Source organism: Rhinolophus sinicus, linkage group LG05, assembly GCF_036562045.2.
Source record: "Rhinolophus sinicus isolate RSC01 linkage group LG05, ASM3656204v1, whole genome shotgun sequence".
Lineage (NCBI taxonomy): Eukaryota > Metazoa > Chordata > Mammalia > Chiroptera > Rhinolophidae > Rhinolophus > Rhinolophus sinicus.
Window position 1 is genome coordinate 153,912,522 of NC_133755.1, and position 14,049 is coordinate 153,926,570.

Consider the following 14,049-nt stretch of genomic DNA (forward strand, 5'->3'; position numbering starts at 1 on the left):
ATTATGAACAATTATTAAAAAATTCACAGAGCCCTCAAAGTATTTATGAGCATATATTCTACTATTTTAAAATACGTGAAAGACTATTATCTAAATCAACAGTGATTTGAGTTATAACTTTCCTTTCTTTGCGTCATGGATAATTTCTCTGTGCTGAGGTGTGAGCATATACACCATTTGAGCTTTTATTGAAAAAGAATTAAAAGCCTGCCATCTTTCTCTAGCAGGGAAATAGTGCACACATCCTTTGTTGCTAACTAAACATTATATCTAATTATGATTTAAGTTTGATGTTGGCTATAGTGCTATTTAAACATATGGCTGATGGTCTCATTTATTCTTTACTATAACTTTCTTTATAAACTTCCTAATTTGCAAAGGTCCTAAGGTCTATTTGTATTGTAAATTAATATTTAAGAATTAATGTTAGGTTTTATACCATAAATTGGGTAGTAGACATTTCATATTTTAGTTAAATGATAAAGATGTCTCACGAGACATCTTTTTAATTTATTACATGATTGTAGTTTCCATCCATAATTTTCTATTTCTGATTATGGCCGATTTTGTTTGAATGAAGGAAAAAACATTTAAGTTAATCATCATTATTTTGAAATCTCATTCTACTCTTGATGTTCTATAAGGATGTTACTTGGGGTGATGACAGTGGGTTATTATTCTATGACTTAGAAAAATATGTCCATGTTTGTAGTATAATAAATAATCACATTTTGGGTTTAAAATAACTTTTAGTAGCCGCCGCTATACATCCCCTTTTACTATATATCAATGAAGACATAAAAAAAACTTAATTATAAAGATACGAAAATAAGGCCTAGTGATTATTTTAATATCAGAATCAGGGAAAATAGTTCACCCAGATTAGGACAGGAAAGAGATGATCTATGGGAAGCTGGTGATTGTATATCACATCCTAGAAAGAATAGTCCCATAAGTAAACTACTGTTGGCAGGAACAGAAGCAGGAATATCTCCAGTAGTGGTAGATAGGAGAATTAAGCTGAGCAATGAATGTGTGAGAAATACAAAGTGAAATCCAGCCAGACTTAGATCTGGGAATTTGGCAAGTTGTTACTCATATGAGTCTGCCATAGAGCTATAGATCTGAGAAAAATAATAGTACAGCACCAAAAAGAGTTAGGTGATAGACGACGTGCAAATACTATGGGGTAACAAATTCAGACACAGAGTGAGAAGGTACCTACTTGGATATCAACTCAGGACCCACTTGGAAGACAGAAACACGTTATTTAAACCGGGAAAGAAGACTATAAAGACTTGTTAACTGGTAGAAGATGGTTACGAAAAAAGGATAAAAGAGAGAGATAAGGGATCCTGAAGTAGCAGATACAAAAGAGCTACTGCTACTAAGCTAATGGGCTGGGGGAGGGGACCATAAAGAAACCAAGGCTAGAAGAGGGCACTTCCCTATCTTCCGCCCCAACAAGGCTGAGGTTCAGACATCTTTGAAAAGAGTGTGGCAACCACAGGAACATGCAATCTGCCTGTGGTAAAACAGAAAATAATCACACACACACACACACACACACACACACAATCTTGGCAGAGTTTGGGGGCAATTGCTAGTCTGTGGACACCACCTACCATTGTGGAAGGCTGTGGGCATGCTAGAGCTATTTAGAAGCAGCCTGTCATGGTCAGAGCAAGTACACAGATTGAAGCTACTCAGAAAGCTGCCTGAAGGAGAGAGTGTCCTCAGAGCAGAGCTGGAATTCTTTCTGGACCACAGGACTCCCATGCTAAATAATAAAATAATAACGACAATAGAAATGAAGAACCAGGACCCAGGTGCTAAGTGTCCGCCCACCACTATGACCTCATCGGGTCTGTCCAGAGTCCTCTGTTGACTAAGTTTAACATTCTACTTCCTGATCACAGAGAAACGTCTACAGTTTGTAACTACAGTATCACAAAACAGGGCAAGGAAGTATGAATTTAAAGCTCAGAGACAGTAGATTGATCATTGGCACAGCTGGTCGCTGAAAATGATTTATTCAAAGATCCTAAATGATATTTTAAAAATCTACTTGGCATTTTTATTACATTGCAAGGAGATATGAGCTCTGTGAATCAAGAGGAGAAAGATTTAAAAGAATATAAGACAAAAAGACACATAGATGAGCGGAAATAAAGAAATTGTTGAAAAGAAGCTAAAAATGCAGTAGTGTAATTAAAATAAGCATGGATGACATACACGTACGATAGAATTTTCACTGTGGAAAATGGGAACTATAAAATAGAAGACAAATTTGGGAGGCAAATATGAAAATGACTACAGAAGACATAAGGATGTATAGATTTGGCAGACAGAACTGATATGCTTTAGAAATTATAGGTGATCCTGGAGAAGAAAAGTGGTCAATTAGAACAGAAATAAAAATAAAAAACAAATCTGAATAATACTGGATCAGGATACAACTTTGTCCTCAAACTGAAAGAACTCACCATATTCCAGTCAATTAATAAGAAAAGAAAACCTCAAATTTTTAAAAATTCTAGTAAAATTTTGAATTACTTAAATAAAGAGAAAATCTTATGGCTATCTAGGGAGAAGAAAAAAAAAAGGTTACCAACAAAGCACCTTAAATCAGTCTTGCCTGCAAAACTAAATGTCAAAAAACAAAAACAAACTCTAGATATCACTTCTCTACATTCTCTCTGGCTTCCCAACACCTGGTTTGGTGGTTCTTATATGTTTTCACAGTATTTTGCCCTTCCTCTATTATATAATGCTTATTCCATTATGTTATATTTGTCTCCTTTCATTGCACTGTAAAATATGTCTCTATACAACCTAAATGCCAAAAAATGAAATGATAAGGTAAAATGACTTTGTCTAAGATTTAATCTATGAAACAAAAAGCATTTGAAGAAAACCCATACCTAACTCCTCCTTGCCACAAAAAGGCAGAGAATGTACATTTCCTTATTCAATAACGTTATGGTTTCTAGACATGCATATATTTTAGTAAATGCAGGCAGCAATTTAATTTTAGTTCACTGATATTTCCCAAGCGACTAAACTAGAACAATACAAAGGATATAATAGACACATGATTAGTATGTGTTTAATGGGAGCATAGAAACATTAGAATTAAAATGTTAAGCTATTTCCCAGGAAATGGTATTAGTGGTTGCTGTTTTTATCTCTTCCATAGGCTTGTAACTGCAGCACGGTGGGATCCTTGGATTTCCAATGTAACATAAACACAGGCCAATGCAACTGCCATCCAAAATTTTCTGGTACAAAATGTACAGAGTGCATTCGAGGTCACTGGAACTACCCTCACTGCAGTCTCTGTGACTGCTTCCTGCCCGGGACTGATGACACGACCTGTGATTCAGAGACTAAAAAATGCTCCTGTATTGATCGGACTGGGCAGTGCACTTGTAAGGTATGTGCTGCCAAAATACATTAAGGAAAAACTTCACTCGCTTCTATTTTCATACCTTAGTATTAACTTCATTCAGAGTTCATTATTCCTACTTCATTAAGCTAAACAAACAGTAAAACAAAAACTCATTGCCAGACACAGAGTTTTTATTGACGTATGTTCATGAGCACACTGATAAGCACTGCTTTTTATGAACATATTTTTAACCAACGCCTAACATTTTTTGTTGTCTAGTTCATAGAGAGGATATATTTTCAATGGTAAATTTTTCTTTATCTACCTGCTTTGCTCAAACAAGAATAATCTGCGAGGGTGATAAAGATGGTTCGCTTAAGCATCATCAGAGAAAATCACAGCTAAATAATAAATCTAAGAAAACCATTCCTCCTCAAATGAATCTGAAATCACTGTACACTGAAATATATATTTACTGCTGTGGAAGCTCAGTAAAATTCCATCACATATAAACGCTGACATTATAAACAGTGACTGTGGAAATTTCAGCCCTCATTAATATTGTTAAATGATGTAGGAAAAAAGCCAATTAAAAATGATAGGAGGGATTTTTTCCCCCACAGATATTTCTGAAAAATCAGTCCCAGGGTAAATGCAGTTGAGACTGGGTCAGAGGTATCTTTTCAAGAAAAAGTCTCTGCAGAGAGGGACAGAGGAACAGGAGGATGAAATTCAGGAAGTGGTTGTTAAAATAATCTTGAGAATTTAAGAAAATGGGAGCTTTTGCCATTAAGGGCCTTGAACAAAACATAATGTACGATTCTGCATTATTAAATATTATAACTATGACCACGCGTTATATTTAATACATGTTATATAAGTATATATACATTATATAATGATTATACAAGTCTGTGTTTTAACATGCTGACTTTTTTTTTTTTACAACTTTACATCATATCACTCTTTAGGAATCAGTATTTCTATTTTGCTTTTGGAATTCTCATGACTCTCATATTACAGCAGAAAAGCAGGAAATGTGCTGCCTAGATTTAAAAAAAAACAACACAATGTACAATAATATCCTTAGCATGGTGCTTATGTATAAATAGAGCATTTTTTAGAACCATGAAACCCTAACAATGAAATCAACTACATCTGCCATTTGAGATGGGCGTCTCACATTCTGCATTGTTTTCTTTTTTGTTTAATTGTTGTTGTTTTAAGTGAGCTCATGTATTTCATTCTCAAGTTTATTTCTCTCATAATGTCGCCATGATGGACTCTGAGGAACTCTTATCTTTCTTCAGGTGAATGTGGAAGGTGTTCACTGTGACAGGTGCCGACCTGGCAAATTCGGACTGGATGCCAAGAACCCACTTGGCTGCAGCAGCTGCTACTGCTTCGGCGCTACTACTCAGTGCTCTGAAGCACAAGGGCTGATCCGTACGTGGGTGAGTAAGGACCTGCTGAGCCATGTAATGATATAATATTAGCTCCTGCTGGTGTCTTTAGCCAGGCACTGAGGAGTAGGAGGAAATGGCAAAACATTTCAGTAACCTTGTCCCCTGCGCACATTTAGAAATGGTAGAGGGGCCATGTGCCATTGGAGGGTTGGAGTAAATGCCTTTTTAAATCTTCCTTTAAAATAGTTCATTTATTGTTGATGAAGAAATCGATGCCAAGGGTAAAAGTCAAACAGTGTAAGGGAAACATGTTTGGGGACGAGAAAAGCTACATTCTGAAGAGTCAGGGCCCCAGAGCATGAATGTCGATCTGTGCTAATGTTGTAATGAAAACCAGGATTTGGTGCCCATTTACTCCAACCAGCTTTAGAGAACCCTAGATTTTTAGGGCAGAAGCACGTTCGTTTTTACTTTAATTTTCCTTCAAGTCTTCCTACTTTTAAATTTTATTTTTTATTAGTATAAAAGACTCCAGTTTCCACAGAGGTTGTGGTTTTCACTATGCAAACAAGTAAGAAAGATGTATCCCTTTGCCCTACTTGCTCACTATGCACTAGTTCTGTTTCTTATGAAAACACTTCATCAGAATGGGGATGATGGTGCTGCAGAGAGACACGCAGTCCATAACTTAGCTTTAAAGAAGTGCCCAGAAGACTGAACTCAGTCTCCTGCTGTGTTCTGATCACATGTAGGTAACTCTGAACCCTGAGCAGACTATTCTGCCCCTGGTGGATGAGGCACTGCAACACACAACTACCAAAGGCATCATGTTCCAAACCCCCGAGATTGTTGCACACATGGATATGGTAAGACAAGATCTCCATCTGGAACCTTTTTATTGGAAACTTCCAGAACAATTTGAAGGAAAAAAGGTAAGGACAAGAACTTTAAAGATACTTGAGAACAAAGTGAAATAAGGTTTTGGAATCACTCCATTTGTCTAACTCATCGCTCCTCCTATTATGTTGTCAGTTGATGGCCTATGGTGGTAAACTCAAGTACACCATCTATTTTGAGGCTCGAGAAGAGACTGGTTTCTCTACGTATAAACCTCAAGTCATCATTCGAGGTGGGACTCCGGCTCATGCTAGAATTATGATCAGGCATGTGGCTGCTCCTCTCATTGGCCAGCTGACAAGGCATGAAATCGAAATGACAGAGGTAAGCTTGTTGGTTGTTTGGTGCAAGGATGTCCATGTTTTGTATTCAGTTTTGTGTAAGTGGTTTATTTTCTTGTTACAGAAAGAATGGAAATATTATGGTGATGATCCACGAGTCAGTAGAACTGTGACCCGTGAAGATTTCTTGGATATATTATATGATATCCATTATATTCTTATCAAGGCTACTTATGGAAATGTCATGAGGCAAAGCAGGTAAAGTATAATGGAAAATACCCAAGTTAAGTTCTTATTCTAGAGTCTATAGGGAAGATCAGTAAGACATCAAACAAGAAAGATTTAGAAATATTTGCTTTGGAAACGTGATGATAGAAGACAAGTCAAAGATGGCTTCCAGGTTCTGTGGTAGAAGTTATTGCCACTCCCCCAAAAAAGATGAGAAGAAATTTTAAGGGGAATAAATGTTGAATTGACCTTTGACATGGTCAGTTTTAAATGCCAGTCAGAAATTCAAGAGAAAAGTCCTGCAGGGTAGAGGTAATTAATTGTTATACTATAAATAGATTGCAAGATTTCTGAGAAAGTGACCTCCTTTAACCCTCAGGGGCACCAGGTAGGGACAGGTTGGTCCCAGCTCTTTCAACCATGATCATTATCATCTGTTTACAATCATGTACCATACAATATTATAATTTTATCTGTGTATCATAACGTAAAAAAGATCGGGAATCACACCGAATAGAAAGGAACACAGAAGACCAGCAAGAATGAATTATGGAAGCCAAAGGATGGGAATATTATAAGGGACTAGAGTGTTTTAATTTGACCCATAGAGGTGGAATAAAATAAGACTTTCTGAAACTAACACTTGGGATCACACTGGTGACATTCTTAATACCAGTTTTAGTGGAGTTTTGGACAGAAATAGTCTCAAAGTTTTGAGGAATAAATGGGAAACACTGACTCTAATGTCACAAGTGTAGACTAATGGTTGCCATGAACATAATTGCAAAAGGAGGAATGAGATAGTTTCAAAGGTCAAGGGATAATTGTTTAATCTGAGAGAAAAGTAAGCATGTTAACAGACCACGGGGAAAGAAATTAATAGCAAGGAATATGTTTTAAAAGTATGAAGTTAAGAGGATAAATAATGGAGAAACCATGAGACTTCAACTTTATGAGCACACATAGTCATGTTCCTTGAATGGAAGGGACAAGTTATCCAATGTGATAAGATGAGGAATCACCCAGCGATAGTTAGCTTTCATAGTATGGGGACAGAAATTTGAGTTCAGTTCATACACATAGTTCAATTTCTCTGGCAGATCAGTTTCTCTGTTATGTCCTGTGAGAATATATAATCAGTAGATATTTGAAAACAGTCTTATAAAATAAATCTGTAGACCAGTCCAGGGAAACAAAACAAAACAAAAAAATTATGAAGTCACTCATTGGCCAACCAATGACTATAAAAATACTAGATTTCAAATGTTTACACTGTAGTAAATACACAAGGTCAGACAATTAAGTTCATGAACTCATCCTAGAAAAAGTGCTACATACCTCATTACTGAATATCACTAAGGTCACCTTTGAAGTACTCCCCTTGGGAAGCTATGCACCGACACTGGCACCGAGTCCACCCTTCAAAGCAATTTTGGAACTCTTTTTCTGGAATGGCCATCAGAGCTGTCATCATATTACCCTTGATGTCCTGAAGGTCATGAAAATGTCTTCCTTTCATATTTCCTTTATTTTGGGGTAAAGAAAGAAGTCATTGGGGGCCAGATCAGGTGAGTATGGAGGGTGTTCCAATAGGTATTTGTTTACTGGCTAAAAACTCCCTCACAGACAGTGCCGTGTGAGCTGGTGTGTCCTGATGCAAGAGCCATGAATTGTTGGTGAAAAGTTCAGGTCATCTAACTTTTTCATGCAGCCTTTTCAGCACTTACAAATAGTAAACTTGGTTAACTATTTGTCCAGTTGGTACAAACTCATAATGAATAATCCCTCTGGTATCAAAAACGGTTAGCAACATCATTGCAATAAGTTGTCGAACTTAATTGTCAGAAAATCCTTTCCTTTCATGCAGAAAATCTTTATTGCTTTTCTGATTATACCAAAAGTAACGACAATTGGTAAAAGGATAAATCAAGGACCAAAATACATTTTCAAATCTGTAATCCTTTGGTTTCCTTTTCATACTTCTCATTTCTAACAAGAGATGATTTTTATGTGAAATAATAAAAAACATACCAAAAATGTACTGTCAGCCATCCTGTTAATTATTTTAGAATATCAAATAAATGGAAATCAAGTGGCAGAAGCCAATGCAGGGTTGTATGTTATAGAAGACAGCAGGTGGGTGTGCAAATATATTATTTTGCAAATTGCTCTGTGCGGTAGTAAAAGAGTTTGGTAGTACATGGAACATTTTATTACTGTAACTGATAGAAACAATGTTGTCATGCATTTTTCATTATACTTTCTTTGCCACTCTCACACAGATTCCATCTTCCTACACTGTGAGGTTGTCTTTTTTCCCATAAGTCTCTTTCTTTTATCATCTTATTTCACATACCGCACTAAATAATCCCCTTCGTTTTAAGAGATAATTTTTTGAAACTTTAGAACAAATAAAACTTCACTTTTTTCTTGGCTTCATAAAAACTAGAGTCATCATCTAGCAAAAATAAGAACAAATAAAGCAGTGGAACATCACTTGATTTTGTAACACGGTAGAATTGTGATTGGGGTCAAAAATATGTTTGGATCTTTCCCCCAAAGTAGTTAAGATATAACTTTGCAGCTTTGCTCAGTTACAAATTTAAATGTAACTACTTAAATTTGCAGAGCGTTTCAGACTGTATTTGAAATTCAGACTTTGTATATGTCATCCATGCTGAAATTTTCTTTTTGCATTGCATTTGTCTTCTCTTATATTTATTTGAAGGCCATAACAACTTCATATTTTAGTATTCATTTGACATGAAGCTTGAGTTTGGCCAAATCCCTGATTCAGGAAGAACAGTTGTTCTCTAATCCTCTGAGGGGGAAAAGAAAAAAGGTGCATTGCAGAAATATCTGTTGTTGACACTGTTCAAGTTGCACTTGGTTTTCAAATACTCACTAGTCTGCATGCACGCTCATGTGCAAGAGAAAGAAAATGTAACTAGTAACATTTAACATGGTTATAAAACACCATGAGATTCCAGTGGAGATGACTTGTCAACAAACACCCAGTTACTATTATATTTTACTCTCCCACAGTGAATCAAGGGAGAACGTAAAGGTAGAGTCTTTCTTATAGGAGGGGAATGAAATCTGAATTTTTAACTGAACGTGTGTTTCATAAAGGCTGTCTGATCTTCAGACTGCAGATTACAATGCTAGTGAAGTCTGAGTGTGCATTCATAATTTAATGTCAATGAAACCTAACTTTGCCTATTATGAAGTTTATGATTCAAGCTCCTTAAGCTATTGGAAGTACCTTTTTATTGAAGCAAAACTATTCGCTGTCTCATTTAAAAGTTTATTTGCAGAACATTTCATGTTATCAGTTAGTCATGAAATAGTCTGAGTTTATGGAGTGCATATATTTTTTTAATGTGTAATTTCAGATTGATGAAAAGGTATCCATGTTTTCATTGTGAATCTTTTTTTTTTTCAATTATAAAGACCTTTCCACCAATAGGAAGAGTGAGTTAAGTTACTTGAAGGATTTGTTTAATAAAGTTAACAAAATAGTAATTTGAAAGCATTTTATCAACAGAAAAATATTATTAGATTATGCTCAGTCATTGTTTTCTAGATGGTTTTCTAAAGTTCTAGAAAGGACATTCGGAGACTCAAGAGGAAGGAATCAGGGACAATTGTAAATTAAAAGCAATTTCACTAGCGACTATGGGGGATTTCTAATGGGAAATAACCACAGGTTGTCTCTTTGAAAGAATGTAAATGTCTAATTAATTGTCCATGTCTACCTGAAGCCTCTCACATTTTAAAAAGTGAAGGAAAAAAATCTTTACAATAACTTTTCAAGAGGACACCAGACATCTAATTTACTAAACTCCTTATGATTTATGTGGATATTTTCCTGATGTTTTATCTCAATCTTTGGGTAAGCACAGATACAAGAATAAGATGTGGCACATGAGCCCCTGGAATTTAGAGAGATTCAAAACAATAAAAGAAGCTTAAGGTTACTGACAGAAACCTGAGAAGACTCTTCTTGTAGGATCGACTGTTTGCTAGGTGATCTTAACTGACTGGTATGGTAATCTAAGTATATGCTTGCCGTTTCCAGGATTTCTGAAATTTCAATGGAGGTAGCTGAACAAGGACAGGTAACAGCAGTGACTCCTGAAGCTCACTTGATCGAAAGATGTGATTGTCCCTCGGGCTATTCTGGTTTGTCCTGTGAGGTAAGCTGGTTCCTGCTTAAGCTCAGCTCACTTAACTAACCAAATAGAAATACGCCCAGAGCTACCTTTGCTACAATCAGTTTTACTTTCATGCATATCTTTAACTATTTCATCTGATTTTTCGCTCACAGTGTAAGACACAGCAAGAAGAGAATGCTGCTATTGTTACTTAGGGATAGGAGTCACAGCTGAAGGGAGGTATTTGATAAAAATTAAAAGATTTGTAAAAATATGGAGCAGTCACAATAAGAATGTTTTCATAAGGCCCATTAATTATATCTGATTTATTTTCCTGACACCTCTTATGAATAGAGAAATTTAACCTGCATTAGGTTAATATTGTTATTAATGGAATAAGCAATTATATATTCATGTATTGATTTACTTGTAAATAATTTATACATCTTTGGTAAATGGGATTTGGGAAGTTTTACTGGTTGTTAACTGCAGTGATCATAAAATAGGATTATATTGGGTTTTAAAATAGTGTTTTTATGTAGAACATGACAAAATTTGGACACTAAATAGAAGACTGTTCCCTTCAACACAGGCTTCAAGAAGGCCATAGATTGTTCCCAAAATACCAGTTATTCAGTCATTATATTTTTAAAACTGCTTAATTTACTTTCTGGGATATTCCTCTGACTGTCTTCAGAATCGGCACATCTTCTAACTTTTTATCTTCTGGAAGTCAATTTAATTTTTGCAAATATTGCATATTAGTAGGAAGAGTACGACATAGGGAAAGTGATGGATGAGACACTGGCCTGGGTTTGAATCTCGACTTGGTCATTTTCTAGGGCTAAGATCTTGCTCAGTTTACTAAACCTCTTTAAGCTTCAGCTGGTAAATCCCCAAGCCCTTGAGTACCTTGCACCACATTTGCTCCTCTCCTGCAGACCCCATCACACTCCCCCACAGTACAACAACTGAAGGCTGACATGGGAGGGGCCTCCAGGACCCAATCCAGTCCTACGTACAGCAAGAACTATTTCTCATTATTCAGATAGGTTGGTTCCCACAGAATACCAGTAAGATGTTTTACTATCTCCTCCACCTACAGTCTGAGAATCCCATGAAGCCTAAATGAGCTATGAATGTAAAGGGCGTATCACAGTGCCTGGAGGTAGTCAATGTTGGTTGGTGTAGTTAATACTAGTATTTATGGAATAAGTAGTTGCAGATTCCTATATTGGTTAATTTATAAGTAATTTTATACATCTTTTATAAATAAGATTTGAGAAATTTTATTAAGTATGGTGAATGAGGCATGTGATGGCACCAGGTCAAAACTAAAGTCAAAACTTCAAAATAGGAATATAAATCTCTTCAGTGGTAATATGGTATAATAAAAAGAAAACGATTGGTTTGGTGATTCCTACCTTGGACAGGGAATTTGCTGTCTGTTTCTGGACCACAGATTGTTTACCTGTATAATCATCATGAGGATTAATTTAAATGAAAACATATGTGTGAAAGCTCCAAAGTAAACTGAAGTGCCATTCAACTTTGTAACCATCATATGGTGTCCACATTGCTCAGAGAACAATTTCATAAGAATGACTTCAAAATTCTTGTGAAACATCCTTTGGAATACTTCTACATCTTTGCTTGTGACTGCCCTCAAGGGCAATACTCATTTGAATATTTCTATTTGATCCAATAACTAATCAAATAATCCATCTTATTATTAAATCAGAGCTCCCACATACACGTTTTCATTTGTATATACACCAGTTAAGTAGATTGCAATTCTGTGCATAACCCACAAAATATACATGTGCACACACAGTGTATATGTTAAAAATGAGACAGTCACACACATAAAATTTGCTATAAGCCTGAATGATTTAAAGGCAGAAGACAGAAAGAACTTTCTAGAGAAGAGGTGATTTTTTTCTTTTTTTTTTAATCCCCAGTGCCATTTGGCTGTACTGCTGACTCACTGTGTGGCCTGGGTCAATCCCTTAATTGCTATAGGCCTTAGTTATTACATAGTTATCCAATCTAAAAAAATTACAGTTTGGCTTTTGAAGTTCTAAAATTGTCTGATTCTGCAGTATTATTTTGCTATAGAAGATATTCAGTAAGATTGACCTTTAAATATCTTGAAGAGAAAGTTACTACTGCTTTACATTTTTCTTGCATTTATTTAAAATAATACTACTGTTCATTTATGGATAACGTTAGTCGAGTAGCAAATTATTTTAATGTAGTCTTCTTTCCATTCCAGATTTTAGATGTTGAAAACTCTCCTTATTGTGATCAGTAGGCCCTTAAAAGAGTACATTCTAAAATGTGCTTTCCCATTAATCTTAGTAAATTTCTATCATTATATGAAAATACAAATTAGCACAAATAAAGCAAATGATAAATGAAGGAAATCAAGACTAACTAGGAATACATACAAACTATTATCTGCATTGGTGGCTTCACCTATTTCTCATGAATTTCACTTAAGCTCCTATTTATAAATAATAATTACAGTAATACCTTAGTGGAGAGATTATGACAATAAAGGCCTGTTTCTCATAATAAGGTACCTAAGGTGTTCTCCACAACCCATTGCCTTTATTATATATCTTATTTATAATTCATCTTGATTCTAAAATATAATTACCCAGGCATAAAATCTAATCATCAAAGCAAGAGCTATGGAGAGTTTTGAAATAATACATCCCATTCCAGTAACATATGCTTTGGGTCATGAACACACAAAGCAACCCCTTTACAATATTTTCACCAAATCTATGGTATTCTAAAGACATCTGCAGTTACAAGCTATTCATTTCATGTTTTTACCCCAAATATGGTGCAAAGAAAGAAAATTAAGTGTTAGTTACCACTGAAATATAGCCAGCTGTGAAGACAGTTAGCCTTTGCCTGCTACTTGTAGTTATGACATTGTGGTCCTGTTCATTAAAAATGCATATTTCCCTCATATGTGGGATATAAAACCAAAAGCAACAAACAAGACCAACACACAAACAAAAACTCATAGACACAGGCAACAATATAGTGGTTACCAGAGGGGAAAGGAGTGGGTGGAAGGTAGAAAAGGGTAAAGGGGGTCATATATATGGTGACAGAAGGAGATTTGACTTTAGGTGGTGAACACACAATGCCATATACAGATGATGTATTACAGAATTGTACACTTGAAACCTATATGATTGTATTAACCAATGTCACCCCAATACATTTAGTAAAAAAAAGAAACTGTTAGTTCTAGAAGTGCCTACTTGTTACAATTTATGATTTAAAGTAGAGACCATATTACCTTCAAGTAAAGGACACAATTTCCTCACTACATTTATTGGTGTGGGAGCCATTGAGCTTAACGTACTTTACCTCGTCTGCTCCTCACCATTCTCTCAGTTAACAGTGCTGCCTAAACTGACCCAAATTCAGGTTAGGTTGTATGCAGAAATGGAAAATATTTAGCATTGAATGCATGGTTTTCTGCAATAAGAAGATGAGATCTAAGACACGTTTTGATCATTTCAGTCTCTTTCTTCTCTCCCCCAGGTTTTGATAGGACTTGTGGCTTACAGTGGACTAGTTGGTGTCTACTGAGTCAGCACTCAGAAGCTGACACTTTTGCCTAGTAAAATATATATATTTTTTTTTTAAATCCCCAAACAATG

The 14,049-nt window shown here is 35.6% G+C and overlaps 1 protein-coding gene across 6 annotated transcripts in view; it reads left to right on the forward strand.

Annotated features, from left to right (window-relative positions):
- LAMA2 (laminin subunit alpha 2) overlaps nt 1-14,049 on the forward strand; it is a 535,718-nt gene that overhangs the window by 361,333 nt on the left and 160,336 nt on the right. For all 6 annotated transcript variants that reach the window (XM_074333565.1, XM_074333563.1, XM_074333566.1 and 3 more), the window contains 6 exons: nt 3,200-3,436; nt 4,702-4,845; nt 5,550-5,729; nt 5,830-6,018; nt 6,100-6,233; nt 10,285-10,402. In XM_074333565.1, coding sequence (XP_074189666.1) covers nt 3,200-3,436; nt 4,702-4,845; nt 5,550-5,729; nt 5,830-6,018; nt 6,100-6,233; nt 10,285-10,402 — 1,002 coding nt within the window. The remainder of the gene's footprint in view (nt 1-3,199; nt 3,437-4,701; nt 4,846-5,549; nt 5,730-5,829; nt 6,019-6,099; nt 6,234-10,284; nt 10,403-14,049) is intronic.